The following is a 14602-nucleotide window of genomic DNA, read 5'->3' as shown; positions in this document are numbered from 1 at the left end:
AATTCCTTAGCAACACTTCTATTGCTAAAAATTTAGGCAAATTTGCCATTTAAAACCAAAATCTTAAAACGCTTTTATCTTGAAAGCATCTATATCTAAAAAGGTAATAAAAGTTTTAAAGTGTTTCAGTTCACAACTAATTCCATAGAATACTTACTAAGCAAAAGCAAAACCATTTACAGGAAGCATTTGACTATTTAACAAGAAAATGTTTACCTTAAGGATTTTAAAATTCTATATAAAAATGAACATTTTTTTCTATAAAGCATATTTTTTAACCAGGATATATCTCTGCAAAGTATCATGCCTTCTACTCTTGGTTTATTTAAGTGATATTAATATACAGTTCTTAAGTTCACAGACTAATTCAGAAATAAAATTACCACATAAGCAGAAGGACTAGAGAAAAGCAGGTTTGGAAGTGTGCGGATTGGGTCTTACACACTTTCGTGACTGACATTTGCCAGCATAATGAGGGCACATGAATCACTCAAAACAGAAAGTAGTTCAATTAAACTCGGTTATTCAACTTACAAAGAACCAAAATAAACAAAACCCTCTTCTTGAAATGTTAAATACTTCCGACTCGAGATACAATCAGAGCCAAGAATATGCTGCCATATACTGTTACTGAGCACAGCCACTTACAAAATAATTCCAAAAACCAAAATTTTGTACAAAGAACACAATTGTACCTGGGCACCAGAAGATACAATTTTGTTCTACCAATCCCTAGATACAATGAAAGTTAACTTTCTTTAATTATTCCAAGAAACCCCAGTCTAGGGATTAATGCAATTGCAGTGTGGTAAGCTAATACATTATTTCCAGTCTGCAGTGCACAGCTGAACACTGCCAGCAAAACAGCATCTGATGGGATACAGAATTTATTCAAAGCAACAACTTCAGGGTTAAGCTGGAACTCAAGATGACTCTGAATTGCCAGTAAGTCATCTAAAGCCAGAGTTCCAGTCACAGCAGCGGAAAGCACAGTCAGAAACTGTTACAGGAGTCACTACAGATACACTTACAGATCCTCGAAGAAACAAAATAGGAATCCCAATTCCAAACTTCTCCTCTAAGATGTCCACAGCAGAGAGCAGCTGGAATGCTTGTGGACCAAAGTCTTGGAATGTGTCACCTTGGTCGTTGGTGGAATAGCAATGACTCAATCTGAAGAAAAGTAATAGCATACTAAGAAAACGCAGACAAAGCATGCTCCTTTAGAAATAAAGAGATATAACGATGAACCATGTTAAAAATATCTCAAATGTGTCCAATGTTTCTGAAACTACAAATAAAGCTTATTACAATCAAGAGCACGTGGCATTATCTAAAACATAGAAATCAGATTACAGCATCCCAGAGAGTGCTTTCTTATACCCAGAAGCTAAGTTTCATGGAGGCACTCAGGAGACAGCAGGCTCAAGAAAACAGCACTGCAGGATCCCAGCTCGGGCAGCTCCACATGGTCAATGATATAAACACTGGACGCTTGTGTTAATTTACACCAGAAAAGGAAGCTAATGAAAAAGTTTTTAACTTAAAAAAATTGTTGGGGCTGGAGAGATGGCTCAGTGGTTAAGAGCATTGCCTGCTCTTCCAAAGGTCCTGAGTTCAATTCCCAGCATCCACATGGTGGCTCATACCATCTGTAATGATGTATGGTGCCCTCTTCTGGCCTGTAGACATACATGCAGAAAGAATATTGTATACATAATAAATATAAAAAAATGATCTTGGGCTGGAGAGATGGCTCAGTGGTTAAGAGCATTGCCTGCGCTTCCAAAGGTCCTGAGTTCAATTCCCAGCAACCACATGGTGGCTCACAACCATCTGTAATGAGGCCTGATACCCTCTTCTGGTCTGCAGGCATACATGCAGACAGCATAAATACTGTATACATAATAAATAAATAAATATAAAAAAATTGTTATGCAGCAACATGCTAGTTTGAAACCTAGTTCCCCCTTTTAGTTCTGCAGGTTCTTAAGTGAGGTCTGTGCATAAGCAGGATTATGACTTCAGGGCTGTATGGCTAACATGTCAAAGAGGCTATGTTATGGGGCTCAGTTGTTTGGTCAGACAATAAAATGGAAGCCACAGCAAATGTATTTTGTAGATGTGAACACTATTGATAAACAGATGACTTTAAATAAGGAAATTATGTTCGATACTTACTCTCTTTGAGTTGAAAGTCTTAGCAAAAACAGGCTTGCTGTATAAGGAATTCTGTTGAACGCTGTAACATCAGCTCTTGCCTGACGTAGTGTCCAGACCACTGGCTTACGCTATAAGTTTTAAGACTTGCCAATAATGTCCAATATCACCCCCTTTTCTACCCTTTCTTTCTCATCCCTCCTTTCTCCTTGTGCCCTCTCGCCCTCCTGCACGCCCTCGCTCATGCCCTGGCTCTAGCCTTGGTGCCATTTCTCGGAAGAACTTTGGCATTTTTGCATTGTCCAGTGTCCTTCTTTATCTTGGATAATATGCTTTGTTCTAAAGTCCCCACTGCCAATACTAAATTAGTAACTTAAGGGTTTTTTTTAATTAGTATTTTATTAGTATTTTGTATTTAGTTATTTTTAACCTATCTGTATAACTTTACTTGCCCTTATGGAAAAAAATCAGATAGTAATCTTTTGAAATACACTTTGATAATTTATACCTTTAATGAGTACTTTAAGGCTATTTATATTTAAATGTAACTGTTGACTAGCTAGACTTACTATTTTCTGACTTTATTGTATAAAAGTCACCCTCTTTACAATGTTTTATTTTAAATAAAGTAACTATGCCATTTTTTAAAACTAGTGAAGCATGATTTGAGAAGGAGAAGGCAGCTTCTAGGATTCCTCAGGAAGGAATGTCTACCTGGACCTGCAGTTGTCACAGCACCTCTCAGTCCCCATAATGTCCAAGGAGGCCTGTTGCGGTCGTTTGTCCTCAAAGTGGGACAAGATGATTCTGACGAAGAGAAAGTTTTAAATTAAAGAACAAATATGGACATGTTAAACCCACCACCCAGTGAGGTACATCCCACCATTACTGCAGTTATTCGGGACCCCATCACTCCATATCAATTTATTTAAACACAAATAAACCCATCCTAAAGTTCAGCATGTATACAGCAATTATTCTTTAAAAATACTTTAATTGACATTTTTCAAGTGCCATCTAAAGGCCTGTGCTTCTAACCGATAAAACAAGTAATACATACTGCCGCCTGCATCGACTGGAATGAAGATATTTTTCCATTTTCGCTAACATCTTTAATTTATACAATCGGAACTTTTCGTTGTGTATCTCAAGAAAGTGATGCCTGCAAATTGAAAATCACAAGAACATTTAAAATTATTCTGTCAATTTTGTTATTTGAATGTTATAACCCACAGAATCCCCCACTGCATCCAAATTTCTGTCTCCCTAGGAACGGTCTGTATTTTCCCCAGTCATGCCCCTGACAGGAGAATTTCATCGATGACTTTGAAGGTTTTCAGTTTGATTTACAGACCACATATGTCATAGTTTCTAGTGAGCTTTCTAATATATGGATCCTGAACATTTTACAGGAAATGTATCTTTTGCCTTAATGGATGTTTTATGAGAAAGTGAAAGCATCTATGTAAGAAACACTGAGAGAGGCTCATCACTGCAGTACGAACCTTCATCCCACGGGCTTTCAGAGGACAGCTCAGCCCTACACTTTCCCTCTGCACTGTGGGCACTTAGAGCAACAGGGAAGTGTTAGAATCAGGTTTCTTCCTTGGACAGTCACAACTAATCTCTGGGCCACTATACTGAACGTGCTTCGGACTATGGACACCTGTTTGCATCAGTAAGAGTCAGTGCTGCTACAGCTCAATACAACGGTTACTTCTAGCCTTCTGTGACCAGATTCCATGAATTTCAAATATCAGGTGATGAAATCTTCCAGGCAGCATTACACATCTTTCCAAGAATTAAAAAAAGTCTGTGTAAAGTGGTTTTTAGATTTTGCAATATGAAATTCTGATTTAATATATAAGAACTAGATAATAATGCTGAACCTCATCATTATGGACTACACTCACTAATGTTTGCAACACCCAACCTTCTGATTACTCAAAATATCTGACACAGTATTCAAGGGGTTCTAGAAAGTCTGAATGTACAATGATTCATCATTCAAAACTATTATCAATGGATGGCACTACTCACAATGTATTTTTTCTCCAAATCCCCTAACCTGGAAACACTGAATCCTGTGAAACTATCTAATCTCATGCTTACTAGCTCATAGATTTAAAAAAAAAATCAGTTTTATTTAGTTTCCCATCCTTCTGAGATAGAATGAACAAGAAAAACAAATGTTTATACTCAGAACTGTATCTTAGTACATTTGGTTGGGATGAAATATATTTAAATGATCTCATTCATGTTCATTTCATTTGAAAAAAGGAAACTCAATAAAATATTTATTATTTTTATTTTGCTACTACTAAATAATTTAAATACATTATTTCACAAAAAAGAAATTTTAACAATTCTGAATTCATTAATATTAAGAGAAATCAGTTGCAGATAGTCAAGGATTCATTAGATTGAGATTATTCTCCAAATTGTTCTCTTTGAAACAAAAGATGGCAGTAACTACTGGATATGAATATAAAAATAGTAAATATAATCATTGGGACACTGCCTGTGCTATGGCTCTGCAGTAAGAAATACAAAAATCACATAATAAGAAATATAAAATTACCTAAAAATGACTGAGGCTGTGGCCCTACATATGCTTGTCTAGAATGAGTGAGGTCCAGATTTGATACCCAGCAGCACAGAATTAAACAAATAAATAGACATCAGGTAGCTAAAATCACTGCATGATCATTTAGACAACTTTCTTTTCTCAGTCACAGAATTTTAACATAAGATAACCTAAAACTTTCATAAATCACAGCGACCCTTGCAGCTAAGACCTAGCAACCCTTTGTTTTCTTCTATAAATTCAGAATCTTCGGTACAACTTCATCCTCAACCCTTGCTCTACTCTATTGTGTGCTTACCCTGGAGTTTTTGCCACTTTGTCATGGACACAGAACGCTCTATCTGTACTAAAAGTTCAAGTATCTCATTCTTTGCACTTAGAGATTCGGTTAGCCCCAAGTTAAACCCCTATCAGACCTAATGATGGATGCATCTGAACTGAACATGCTGAGACATTTTTCTTGTCATTATTCCAGAAACAATTCATTATAAAACAATTTTTCTATCATTTTTATAATAGATATTATATGCAAGTTAGAGACAAAGAATACAGGAGAGTACACAGCCTGTACACAAATGCTGTGCTGTTCTGTACAAGAGATCTGAGCATGGTGGGAGGTTTGGTAACTTCAGGGTCCTAAACCCACGGATAATAAGTGCCAACTGTATGGGTGTTCTGGCACCACTATTACTTCCTGATCAATCCTAATGAGATAAACTTCTTAGCATACCTTTTAAAAGCCAAGTAAACCAGAACTGTAACTATTGATGAGCTTGCATTAGAAAACCCAGGCCTATAATGTTTCCAGCATGTTAGCATAATGCACAAATAAAATAAATTCTGGTATTAACCAACTGCTATTTGATACATTCCAAATTTAATAGTAGCTTTCACAGATGTGTTCTATCCAACATATTTAACATTAGTTTCAAAAAGGCTTGATAAAGACAGAGATGCCTAGCCTGGAGAGACAGCTCAATGGTTAAGAACGCTTGCTTACAGTGAACCAGAGCTCAGCTTACATCTTACAATGTAAAATACACTGACTCTTCCTAGAAGAAAGACCTTAGATCTTATCACAAAACTTCTGACTTCTCTAATCCAACTCTTGAGCTGCCACTTCTTCAGGGAATATCACCTGAACTTCCAAGTTGGTAAACAGCACACTCCACTCTAAGCAACTTTCTTTCATAGCACTTAACAATTAAATAAATACATTTATCAAACTATTTGGATAACCTTTAATTCTAGCATTCCAGAAGCAGAGGGATGTTTACAAGTTCAAGGCCAGTTTGGTCTATATTCCAGACCAGCCAATTTTACAGAGTGAGACTGTCTTAAAACAAACAATAAGAACAAAGATATATTTATATGATCTTTTAAAAAATTAATAATCGACACTTCCAAGTACAAAATGAGAATAATAAAAAAAACACTATGCATGCGTATGTACACAGTTGTCTAGTTAAGATCTCCCACTCCAACTAGATGGAGTCCTACAAAAGCAGGCACCATGCCTCCTTTTATCTAGGTTTGTATCCTTGGCACTCAGGCCATGGTGTTCTAAGAGGAAGATGTTCTATGATGAAGATGAACAATAGCTGCATTGGGTAGGCTCAACCATCATTCTACTAAGATGAACTAATGTGTCCACTGAAGATCCTAACTTACGCATCAACCTGGAAGAACATTTGAAAGCTCCGTAATGTTAGCAGGCTCAGTAGTTGAGGTGTACTGGCTTTTTTCCCTGGTTCCCCATAGATAAAGAGGTAAATATTGCCCTAAGATTTTTGTAAGTTGAAGCTGTTCTTTCAAATATAATCTGACAGAACTTAAGTGACAACTTACTTAGTATTTAAGTTGTTTTCCTTTTCACAAATTTAAACAGTGAACACTTCCTATTTTATGATAGCACTCTATCAATACACTAGGATATGATTATCCATATATAGTCAACAAGGCAATTTTCACAGTCTATGAGCAACGGCATGTGCTTATGAAACTAATCATGGAAACAATAGTAAATCTGGAGACATATCATTTAAAGGGCGGGTATTGCTCACTGCTGCACAACAGGATAGTATACATAAGAATACATGTCCAGGGAGAGTCCTGACCTTCTCAGCTTCTCATGCTAACTGGATATTGGTAGAAAAGGCTCATCCCCTATGTGAGAAGATCACGGTGCTCTTCATGGATGTTCTGTTAGTTTAGCTTACTTTTCAGTTGTGGCCCCTTTAAATATACTCACAGATCCCCCAAAAATTTGGACACTACCTCCAATATTTTATTGGAAAGTAAAAAAGAAACTTGTAAGGTGAAAGCAATAAGCATTTTTACCTAGTTAAGTTGAAGTCTGCTGGAGCCCAGAGTACGTGACAAGAACTCGGAAGTCCATCCCGGCCAGCTCTACCGATTTCCTGGTAATAGGATTCCATTTCCTTAGGAGCACCATAATGAATAACTTTGCGAATGTCGGCTTTATTAATGCCCATTCCGAAAGCTATAGTAGCTACAACACACTGAGAATACAATAATAACACAATGAAGATCACATTTCAACATAACTAAAACTTAAAAAATAAGACAATGTTTATTCACTGATGCAAAACTGAATTCAGTATAACTTCAGCCAATCACTTACAGACCAAAAGATTATCGATCCAAATACAGATAAAGGTTAGTGATCATAAGGAGTGATTTCTGTTCATCTCTGTGAGAAACAGCCAATAAAGAAGTTTCTCCGGATACTGCAGCTATGGGAAACAGTTGCTACAGTAAATAAAACTTGTGTATCATTATGAAGTTTCAGGTGTCCTCACCTGATAACAGAATGTCTTATTCTAAGAATTATATCATTCTCAACTGTAGAGTGAAATGCAGTTGTAGGAGCAGTTGATGCTACATCTTTTAGATGGGCACAATACCAAGAAGATAAAACTGTCAAACAACATAATATGAATAAACCTAGGAAAACAGCATTTATATGGCTGGGAAAAAAACTCACAGAAGAATTACTGTTAAGTACATAGAAAACAAAAATCTCCAATAACAAGAATACAAAACAATAAGCAAAAATGTAGAAATATAAGGATTAAAGTAAAATGTTTAGGTTAATAACTATATAACAGCTAACCCAAATTATGATGTAAACCAACAGGGAAGGAAAGGGGTCTAGGTATGCACAGACATGGGAGGGAAAGGGCAATAACACACAGGAAAGACAGGAGAACTTGCAACATTTTAAGTGGGGAGTCAAATAGAAAATCATAAAAACTAACAAAAAATTAATATAGCAATGTAAGCAAATTACGGCGAGGTAGAGCAATAAACACCTACAGGGTCAGTGGGGCAGATTAGGAGAGGAGATAGGAAGATGTCTCTCTCACTGAAGACATAACAGAACTATCTGCAAGTACAGATAAAATTAAAGCACTGTTAATAACATGTTCTAGGATGGGCAGGGAGAATGACAGGAAAGGAGGAGAGGAAGGATATAGGAAATCAAACTAAAATATGCAAAATAAGGATGAGAAAATGGTAATAAAGGCACAAGCGTGGAAAGTGAAAGTTTTGGCAAAGAAAACAAGTTTGATACAGCTAGTAGTTAATAAGCAATAAAATTCTAATCTTATTTAGATTATTTTTTCATTTGATGTCAACTAAACTACTAACCAGATTTTCAAACTACCCCTATAAACTTTCAGGTATAAATTAAAGTTATTTTACCAAACAAGTTATTCATAATTTATTTCAAGAAAAGGTATCTTAAAATATAGGAAGAACAAAACTGAAACTCTGAGAACAAACAGTTACAAAGAATGGAAAGCTAAACACACTTGTGATTTGATCTGAGTATATACTAAATTTAAGAAAAGTCTATCTTTTTCTAAAATTTATCAAATAGAAAATGATTCCAAACATCAGTTTAACATATGGAGAGCTACAAAGTACAGCTTCTGTGGCTGCCATAGAACAAAAAGCCATTGTAAAATGATAGAAATGACTACAAATGGTTACACTGGCAGATTCAGCAGGCACTCAATAAACACTCACCATAGAGTAATCAATTCCAAGAGTCTCCAGCAATGTACACAAATGATAACATGTATTTCACCATGTTAAGAAAGGGAAAGGTCTCAAAACATATGTGAAGCTTTTGACTAACGGCCAGGAAGGATTCTACAGGGCCAGCAGTTAGACAAACACTAACAAATATTTAACTAGAATGCCCACTATTGATATAAACTTTACTTTTTATAAGATGGACTCAAATTAGTGACTTCCTGCATTAGAAAGGGCCACTGAAGATTATTAAGCCATCTTTTAAGACATCAATGCTCCAATCAAGTTATATATTGGCAGTGTGGTTTGACTGAGAATGGCCCTCACAGGTTCATGTTGAATATTGATGGTGGCAGAACTGTTTGCGAAGAATTAGGTGGTGTACTTTTACTAGGGGAGGTAGGCTTGGTGCCAGGTTCTGAAATTTCAAAAGCCCACGTCATTCCAGTTAGCTCTCCCTGCCTGGTGCTTAAGGATCAAGATGTAAGCTCTCAGCTACTGCTCCAGAAACATGCCTTCCTGCTTGCTGCCATGCTTGTTACCATGATGACCACAGACTCAACCTCTCAAACTGTGAGCCCCAGTAAACTGTTTCTTCTGTAAGTTGCCTTCATCATGTACCTTAGCACAGTAACAGAAAAGTAACTGAGACAGGCAGTAACCAGATGTGTCCAACGAAATGCCCTACCCCTGAAGTAATACAAATATTAGTGAATGTGAACAAGACTCTATAAACAAGCAAAAGAGCTGTTCCTACCATTGGAAAGAGTAAGGACAAGAATGGGTGCTGTCAGGTGGGAGGTAAGCACCTGTACACCTGCTGCTCCTTCCTGGGATTCACAGCTAATGCCTTTGCCCTCATTACCTATGATCTGTTAACCTGACAAACTTAAGACTCTCCTCAGGTTTCCTACTCCTAGACGGGACGGCCACTCTCATGACAAAACCTACTTTGGTAGAGTTAGTGTTTCTCCTCTGTGTTGCTCAGTAACAGATATATAAAATTTGTTATTTACACTAAACTGTGGATTGGAGTTTATTACACCTATTTTCACCATCTACTGATTACCCTTAACAGAGTAACTACACTCATAGCTGGTGTGGCTCTGTTGGAAGCTTTGAAAAATCTGGTGAGTAAATATTTGATGGATACTTCTATTTACTATAAAAAAAAAAAACAGAGAAAGACAGCTGGTTCTCATACCTGAATCTCATCTCTAAGGAACCAATGATGAACATCCTTCCTTTTATTAATGTTCAAGCCTGCATGGTATGCTCTGCAGGCTAAGTTCAACTTCCCAAGTTCGGCAGTTACTTGTTCTGTCATTTTTCTGGAAGGACAATAGATGATAGTAGGACCTTCAAATTCCCAGGCATGGCTGCAGAGAGGGTGGAGACAGAGAAGGCAAACACATGTATTATATATATGCTTCAGGGTAGTTTGGGATTTATCTTGCACAATCTTTGCTTTCAACTAAGTCTTTAAGGAGTCAGCAGGCCAAGAAGCCAGCATTGAAGCTCTCGGAAACCCGACACTGTGAACAAACAAACGTGGAAATGAACCATGTGAACTCAGAATTCTAGCATTCAAGATTGGCCCAAATTAGAGCTAAAATCAGAAATCTGGCTCTTTTAGAAGAAAACTTGATTTTTAGAACTTATAAGGTATGATATAAACACCTCTAGAAAGACAGCACAGTAGATCAGTCCTTACTTAAGAGGTAAGTGAAGCTTCATTCTTGCATAAAATATTACACAAGATTTAATGATAAAATATTACTCCAAAGCTTAGAGATATGTCTCCAGATGATAAACTTGCGAGTTATCTATGGACTACATCAGGTAGCACCAACGATATAGGTGTGTTAGGAAAGAGTACAGTAGTCTGGACTAAAAATTAATCTAAACTAGTTGAATTAACATAAAAACGAGAAGAAAGCATTCGCATAAGATATTGTTAGGCAAACAATGCCAGAAAAATGGGAAAAGACAACATCACAAAAGAAGATGGGGGAAGGCACTTTTTAAAAATATATCTTTAAGAAGGAAGATGGTCACTATAAGGAGAAATAGATAATGAGAATAATGTGTACTGAAAAGAAGACCAGAGATTAGGGGTTAGGTAGTAACATAACTGTAGAAATGTCCAGTTTAAAAGAAGCCTTTGAAGCCGGGCGGTGGTGGCGCACACCTTTAATCCCAGCACTTGGGAGGCAGAGGCAGGCGGATCTCTGTGAGTTCGAGACCAGCCTGGTCTACAAGAGCTAGTTCCAGGACAGGCTCCAAAACCACAGAGAAACCCTGTCTCGAAAAAACAAAAAAAAAAAAAAAAAGAAGCCTTTGACAAGAGAACTTGTCCCTTTACTGTGATAGGAAAGTATAGTACAACGTATTCAAGGAGATGCTAGAGTAGCAAAACACTAAACATATATAAATAAGAAATAGGAAAAAATAAGTAACTTATTTAAGAAGAATTTTTTCTGTTATTAGATCTTTACCTTGACTTTTGGACAAGAAATGGCTTTAGATCCTGAAGGATATTCCCTGTTTTTCGGCCAACTTCTAAGTACAGATTTGGTCGATCAAATCCAGTACAGGTGATCTGAGGGTTTTTCAAGTTTAAGCAATGTATGATATCTTCCCGGATCGAAGAACTTGCAGTAGCAGAGAGTGCAATGACCGGAACCTGGGTAAATACAATATAAATGGATTTTAAAGTGACAGGAAGCTCATTGATTTTTTCACTGTCTTCTCCAGACCAACAGTCACGACAACACGGGAACTATGACCAAGACTTTCACATGATTGCCTTATTTAAATATTTCTTTTTAATCATGTTGGGGACGAAACCCAGGATCCTGAGCATGGTATGTGAGTGGTCTACCACTGACCTACATGCCCTGAGTAAGAAAGAAAAATGTTTTCAAAAGAGAAAATTATCCCTACTTAGTAAATGAAACAGTAAATCCATAAGATTTCAATGCAATTTATCTTGCCCCATTAAATTGAAACTATCTATTAGCCATCTATATTATAGTGCTGATAGAAGTAGAGATTATATTTGTTTTTTAATAATCTGTAATTAACAATCCATAAGCCCTGGCAGGGTTATAATTTAACAGCCAAGCTATATATAATTCATCTTTTGTTTGGCGAGAAGGTTCCATCACAAATTATACTGGCATACGGTTTTTCAGCTGTAGAAGCAACGCTCTTAACAGCCTTGACGACTTGTCTTCGGTTTCACTGAGTGGTCAGTGCCATGCTGTAGAGAGCGAATCTGCAGAAGGTGAAACCTGTACTAACTGATTCCTGAGACACCAAGTCATAGTCTGTCCTCAGGTTAGCAGTTCTTGACAGGAGGCACAGTAGATAACAAGAAAAAATTAGTATTTCTTTCAGAAATTCAAAGGTAGGTGAGCAAAATACCTCCCATATAAATGTTTCATATTTTATCACTATCATTATCACTATTAACCACGATTCCATTGCATTATCAGAAAACATAGGTTGTCTTAAATTTTATTTTTAAATCATTAGCCATTCTATTGCTAAGAATACAACTTTCTTTAAAAATGCTTTTTTACCTGTTGGAGATAGAGGAAACAACATCCTCATAAAATTAATTACTCAAATATACTGTGACTGCCTCACAAATTAATTTAAGCATTTATCTTGTAGCTAAGTATAAATGCATGTGCAGTTTGCCAATTTGCAAAGAAATATGGATACAATTTGACTTAAAATTAAAGCAAAATACAATTTCTTGGGGAATGAGTATGACCAAAGTTCTATAAATATGTTATGGAGATATAATGAAACCCATTATTCTGAACAATATAAATTAATAAAAATAAAAATGTTCAATATAAAATAAACATTGCCAGTAAAAAACTATAGATTAAGATAAAGTTTCAAGTATTACTTAATTTTCCTGAGATTAGAAAAATAAACCTTAACCAGCTGGAGCACACCTTTAATCCTAGCACTCGGCAAGGCAGGCAGAAGCAGGGGATCTCTGTGAGTTCAAGGTCAGCCTGGTCTAGAGACCAAGTTCTAAGACAGGCTCATAAGCTACACAGAGAAGCCCTGTTTCCAAAATGAAAAATTAAAGCTTATTTTCAGTCATACACAGAGAAGAACAGTTAAATGGCTAAAGTGAAGCTCAGTGGGAGAGCGCTAGCTTAGCATGTGCAAAGTCCTGGCTTTGGTCCTCAATACTAACAAAAATTTGGTCCTCACCACTAAGAAACAGTTACTCTTGAAATGAAAATAACTTAATTGAATTAAAACGAATCTGAAATCACATAAAACTCAATGAAACCAAGCAATTGGAATTTTGTGAAAGCACTTCAAAATGTAACCCAAATTAATTTCATTTATTTTAGACTTATAATCGAACTGTTCTCTGTACATAGTGGGAATGTATATACTAGTGACTAAGTCACAGAAAGCCCAATTTTCAAAGAAATTAGTTTGTTTAATCAAGCATTAAAATGGATATATCTGTGTTAATATAAGACACTAGCAAACGTGAGTCTGAGACTAGGACTGACTAGTATCTAGAGGACCTTATAGGTGTGGTGGCACAGCCTGTGACTCTAGCACTCGGGAGGATGAGGGAGGAGGACAGCAAGGTTGGAGTCTGGTCCCAGTCACACCTTCAGAGTCAACCAAAAAACCCTTAATTAACATTTAAAAAAGGAAATATTGCAATTTCCTATGAATTTACACTTTTACCTTACATGTACAAAGAACTTTATCACCACAAAGGTTTTTAATCAAACACTTTATAACTGTACTAACAAACTCCTTTCTTAACTACACATGAAGATAAAGATAGAGGTTTTGAGGATATAGCCCATTTTAAAATAGAAGACCAGGCTGTATCTTATAAGGAATACAATGTATGAGTGGATAACATGTTTATAAAAGTAAGGGAATGATCATAAATACAAATCAGACAGAAGCAGGCACAGTAGTGAAACAGTCTAAGCTAGGTCTGAGTACTGGGGCTCAAGCTCTGCTTGTCATCAGCTGTGGGACTCGGCTGTTAGAAGGTGTGGCCTTCACAGAGATAGAGTCAGCTGGGGTGGGCTTTGAGGTTTCAGATGCTCAAGCCAGGCCTTCTTCTCTCTCTCTCTTCCTGCTGCTTCTGATCTCGATGTAGAACTCTCAGCAATTTCTCCAGCAGCATGTCTGCCTGCACACCGCCATGCTTCATACTATGATAACAATGGACTAAACCTTTGAACTGTAAGCCAGCCCCAATTAATTTTTTTCCTTTATAAGAGTTGCCATCATCAGTGTCTCTTCACTAGTTTTTGGCAAAATAAGCAACAAAATGTAACACAATACAAATTAATCTTACGTCACCACACATTTAGGCAGAGCTGAATCATATACTCCATGACACAAAGGTTAAAAATACGGCTATTCTGCTTCCAAACCAGATCAAGTGACTAGTTCACACTTTAAAACACACACCGATTTGAGGTATTTATTCTCTTGTTCTGGTTACTCAGTGTCTACTGTGTGCTCATATTTTTAATGGATCCTTAGGACAAAGTAATGGGACAAGCCAATGTGTCTCATGGACTTCAAAAACACTTCCTCCTGGTTGGAGACACATTGTGAAGGGGAAAAGGATCCTCAGCCCTTACTTGAGGAACAAACTGCCAGAACTCTCAGCTGAAAGAATATGCTGCTCAATCACTGGAAGAACTAAAAACGATCTCCTTATGTCTAGAGCGAGACATAATAAAAGATTTAATTCCACCTTTAGAGTAT

At 36.7% G+C, this 14602-nt stretch overlaps 1 protein-coding gene across 2 annotated transcripts in view; it reads right to left on the bottom strand.

Moving 5' to 3' along the window:
• The window catches only part of Wrn (WRN RecQ like helicase), a 95069-nt gene that overhangs the window by 35949 nt on the left and 44518 nt on the right, over positions 1–14602 (bottom strand). For both annotated transcript variants that reach the window (XM_057752778.1, XM_057752779.1), the window contains exons 18-23: positions 11311–11498; positions 10017–10191; positions 7088–7269; positions 3221–3322; positions 2875–2967; positions 1032–1173 (exon numbers count right to left, since the gene is read on the bottom strand). In XM_057752778.1, coding sequence (XP_057608761.1) covers positions 1032–1173; positions 2875–2967; positions 3221–3322; positions 7088–7269; positions 10017–10191; positions 11311–11498 — 882 coding nt within the window. The remainder of the gene's footprint in view (positions 1–1031; positions 1174–2874; positions 2968–3220; positions 3323–7087; positions 7270–10016; positions 10192–11310; positions 11499–14602) is intronic.

This window comes from Chionomys nivalis, chromosome 20 (assembly GCF_950005125.1).
Source record: "Chionomys nivalis chromosome 20, mChiNiv1.1, whole genome shotgun sequence".
Lineage (NCBI taxonomy): Eukaryota > Metazoa > Chordata > Mammalia > Rodentia > Cricetidae > Chionomys > Chionomys nivalis.
The sequence above is the reverse complement of the archived record's forward strand: the minus strand, read 5'-3'. Positions and strand labels throughout refer to the sequence as shown.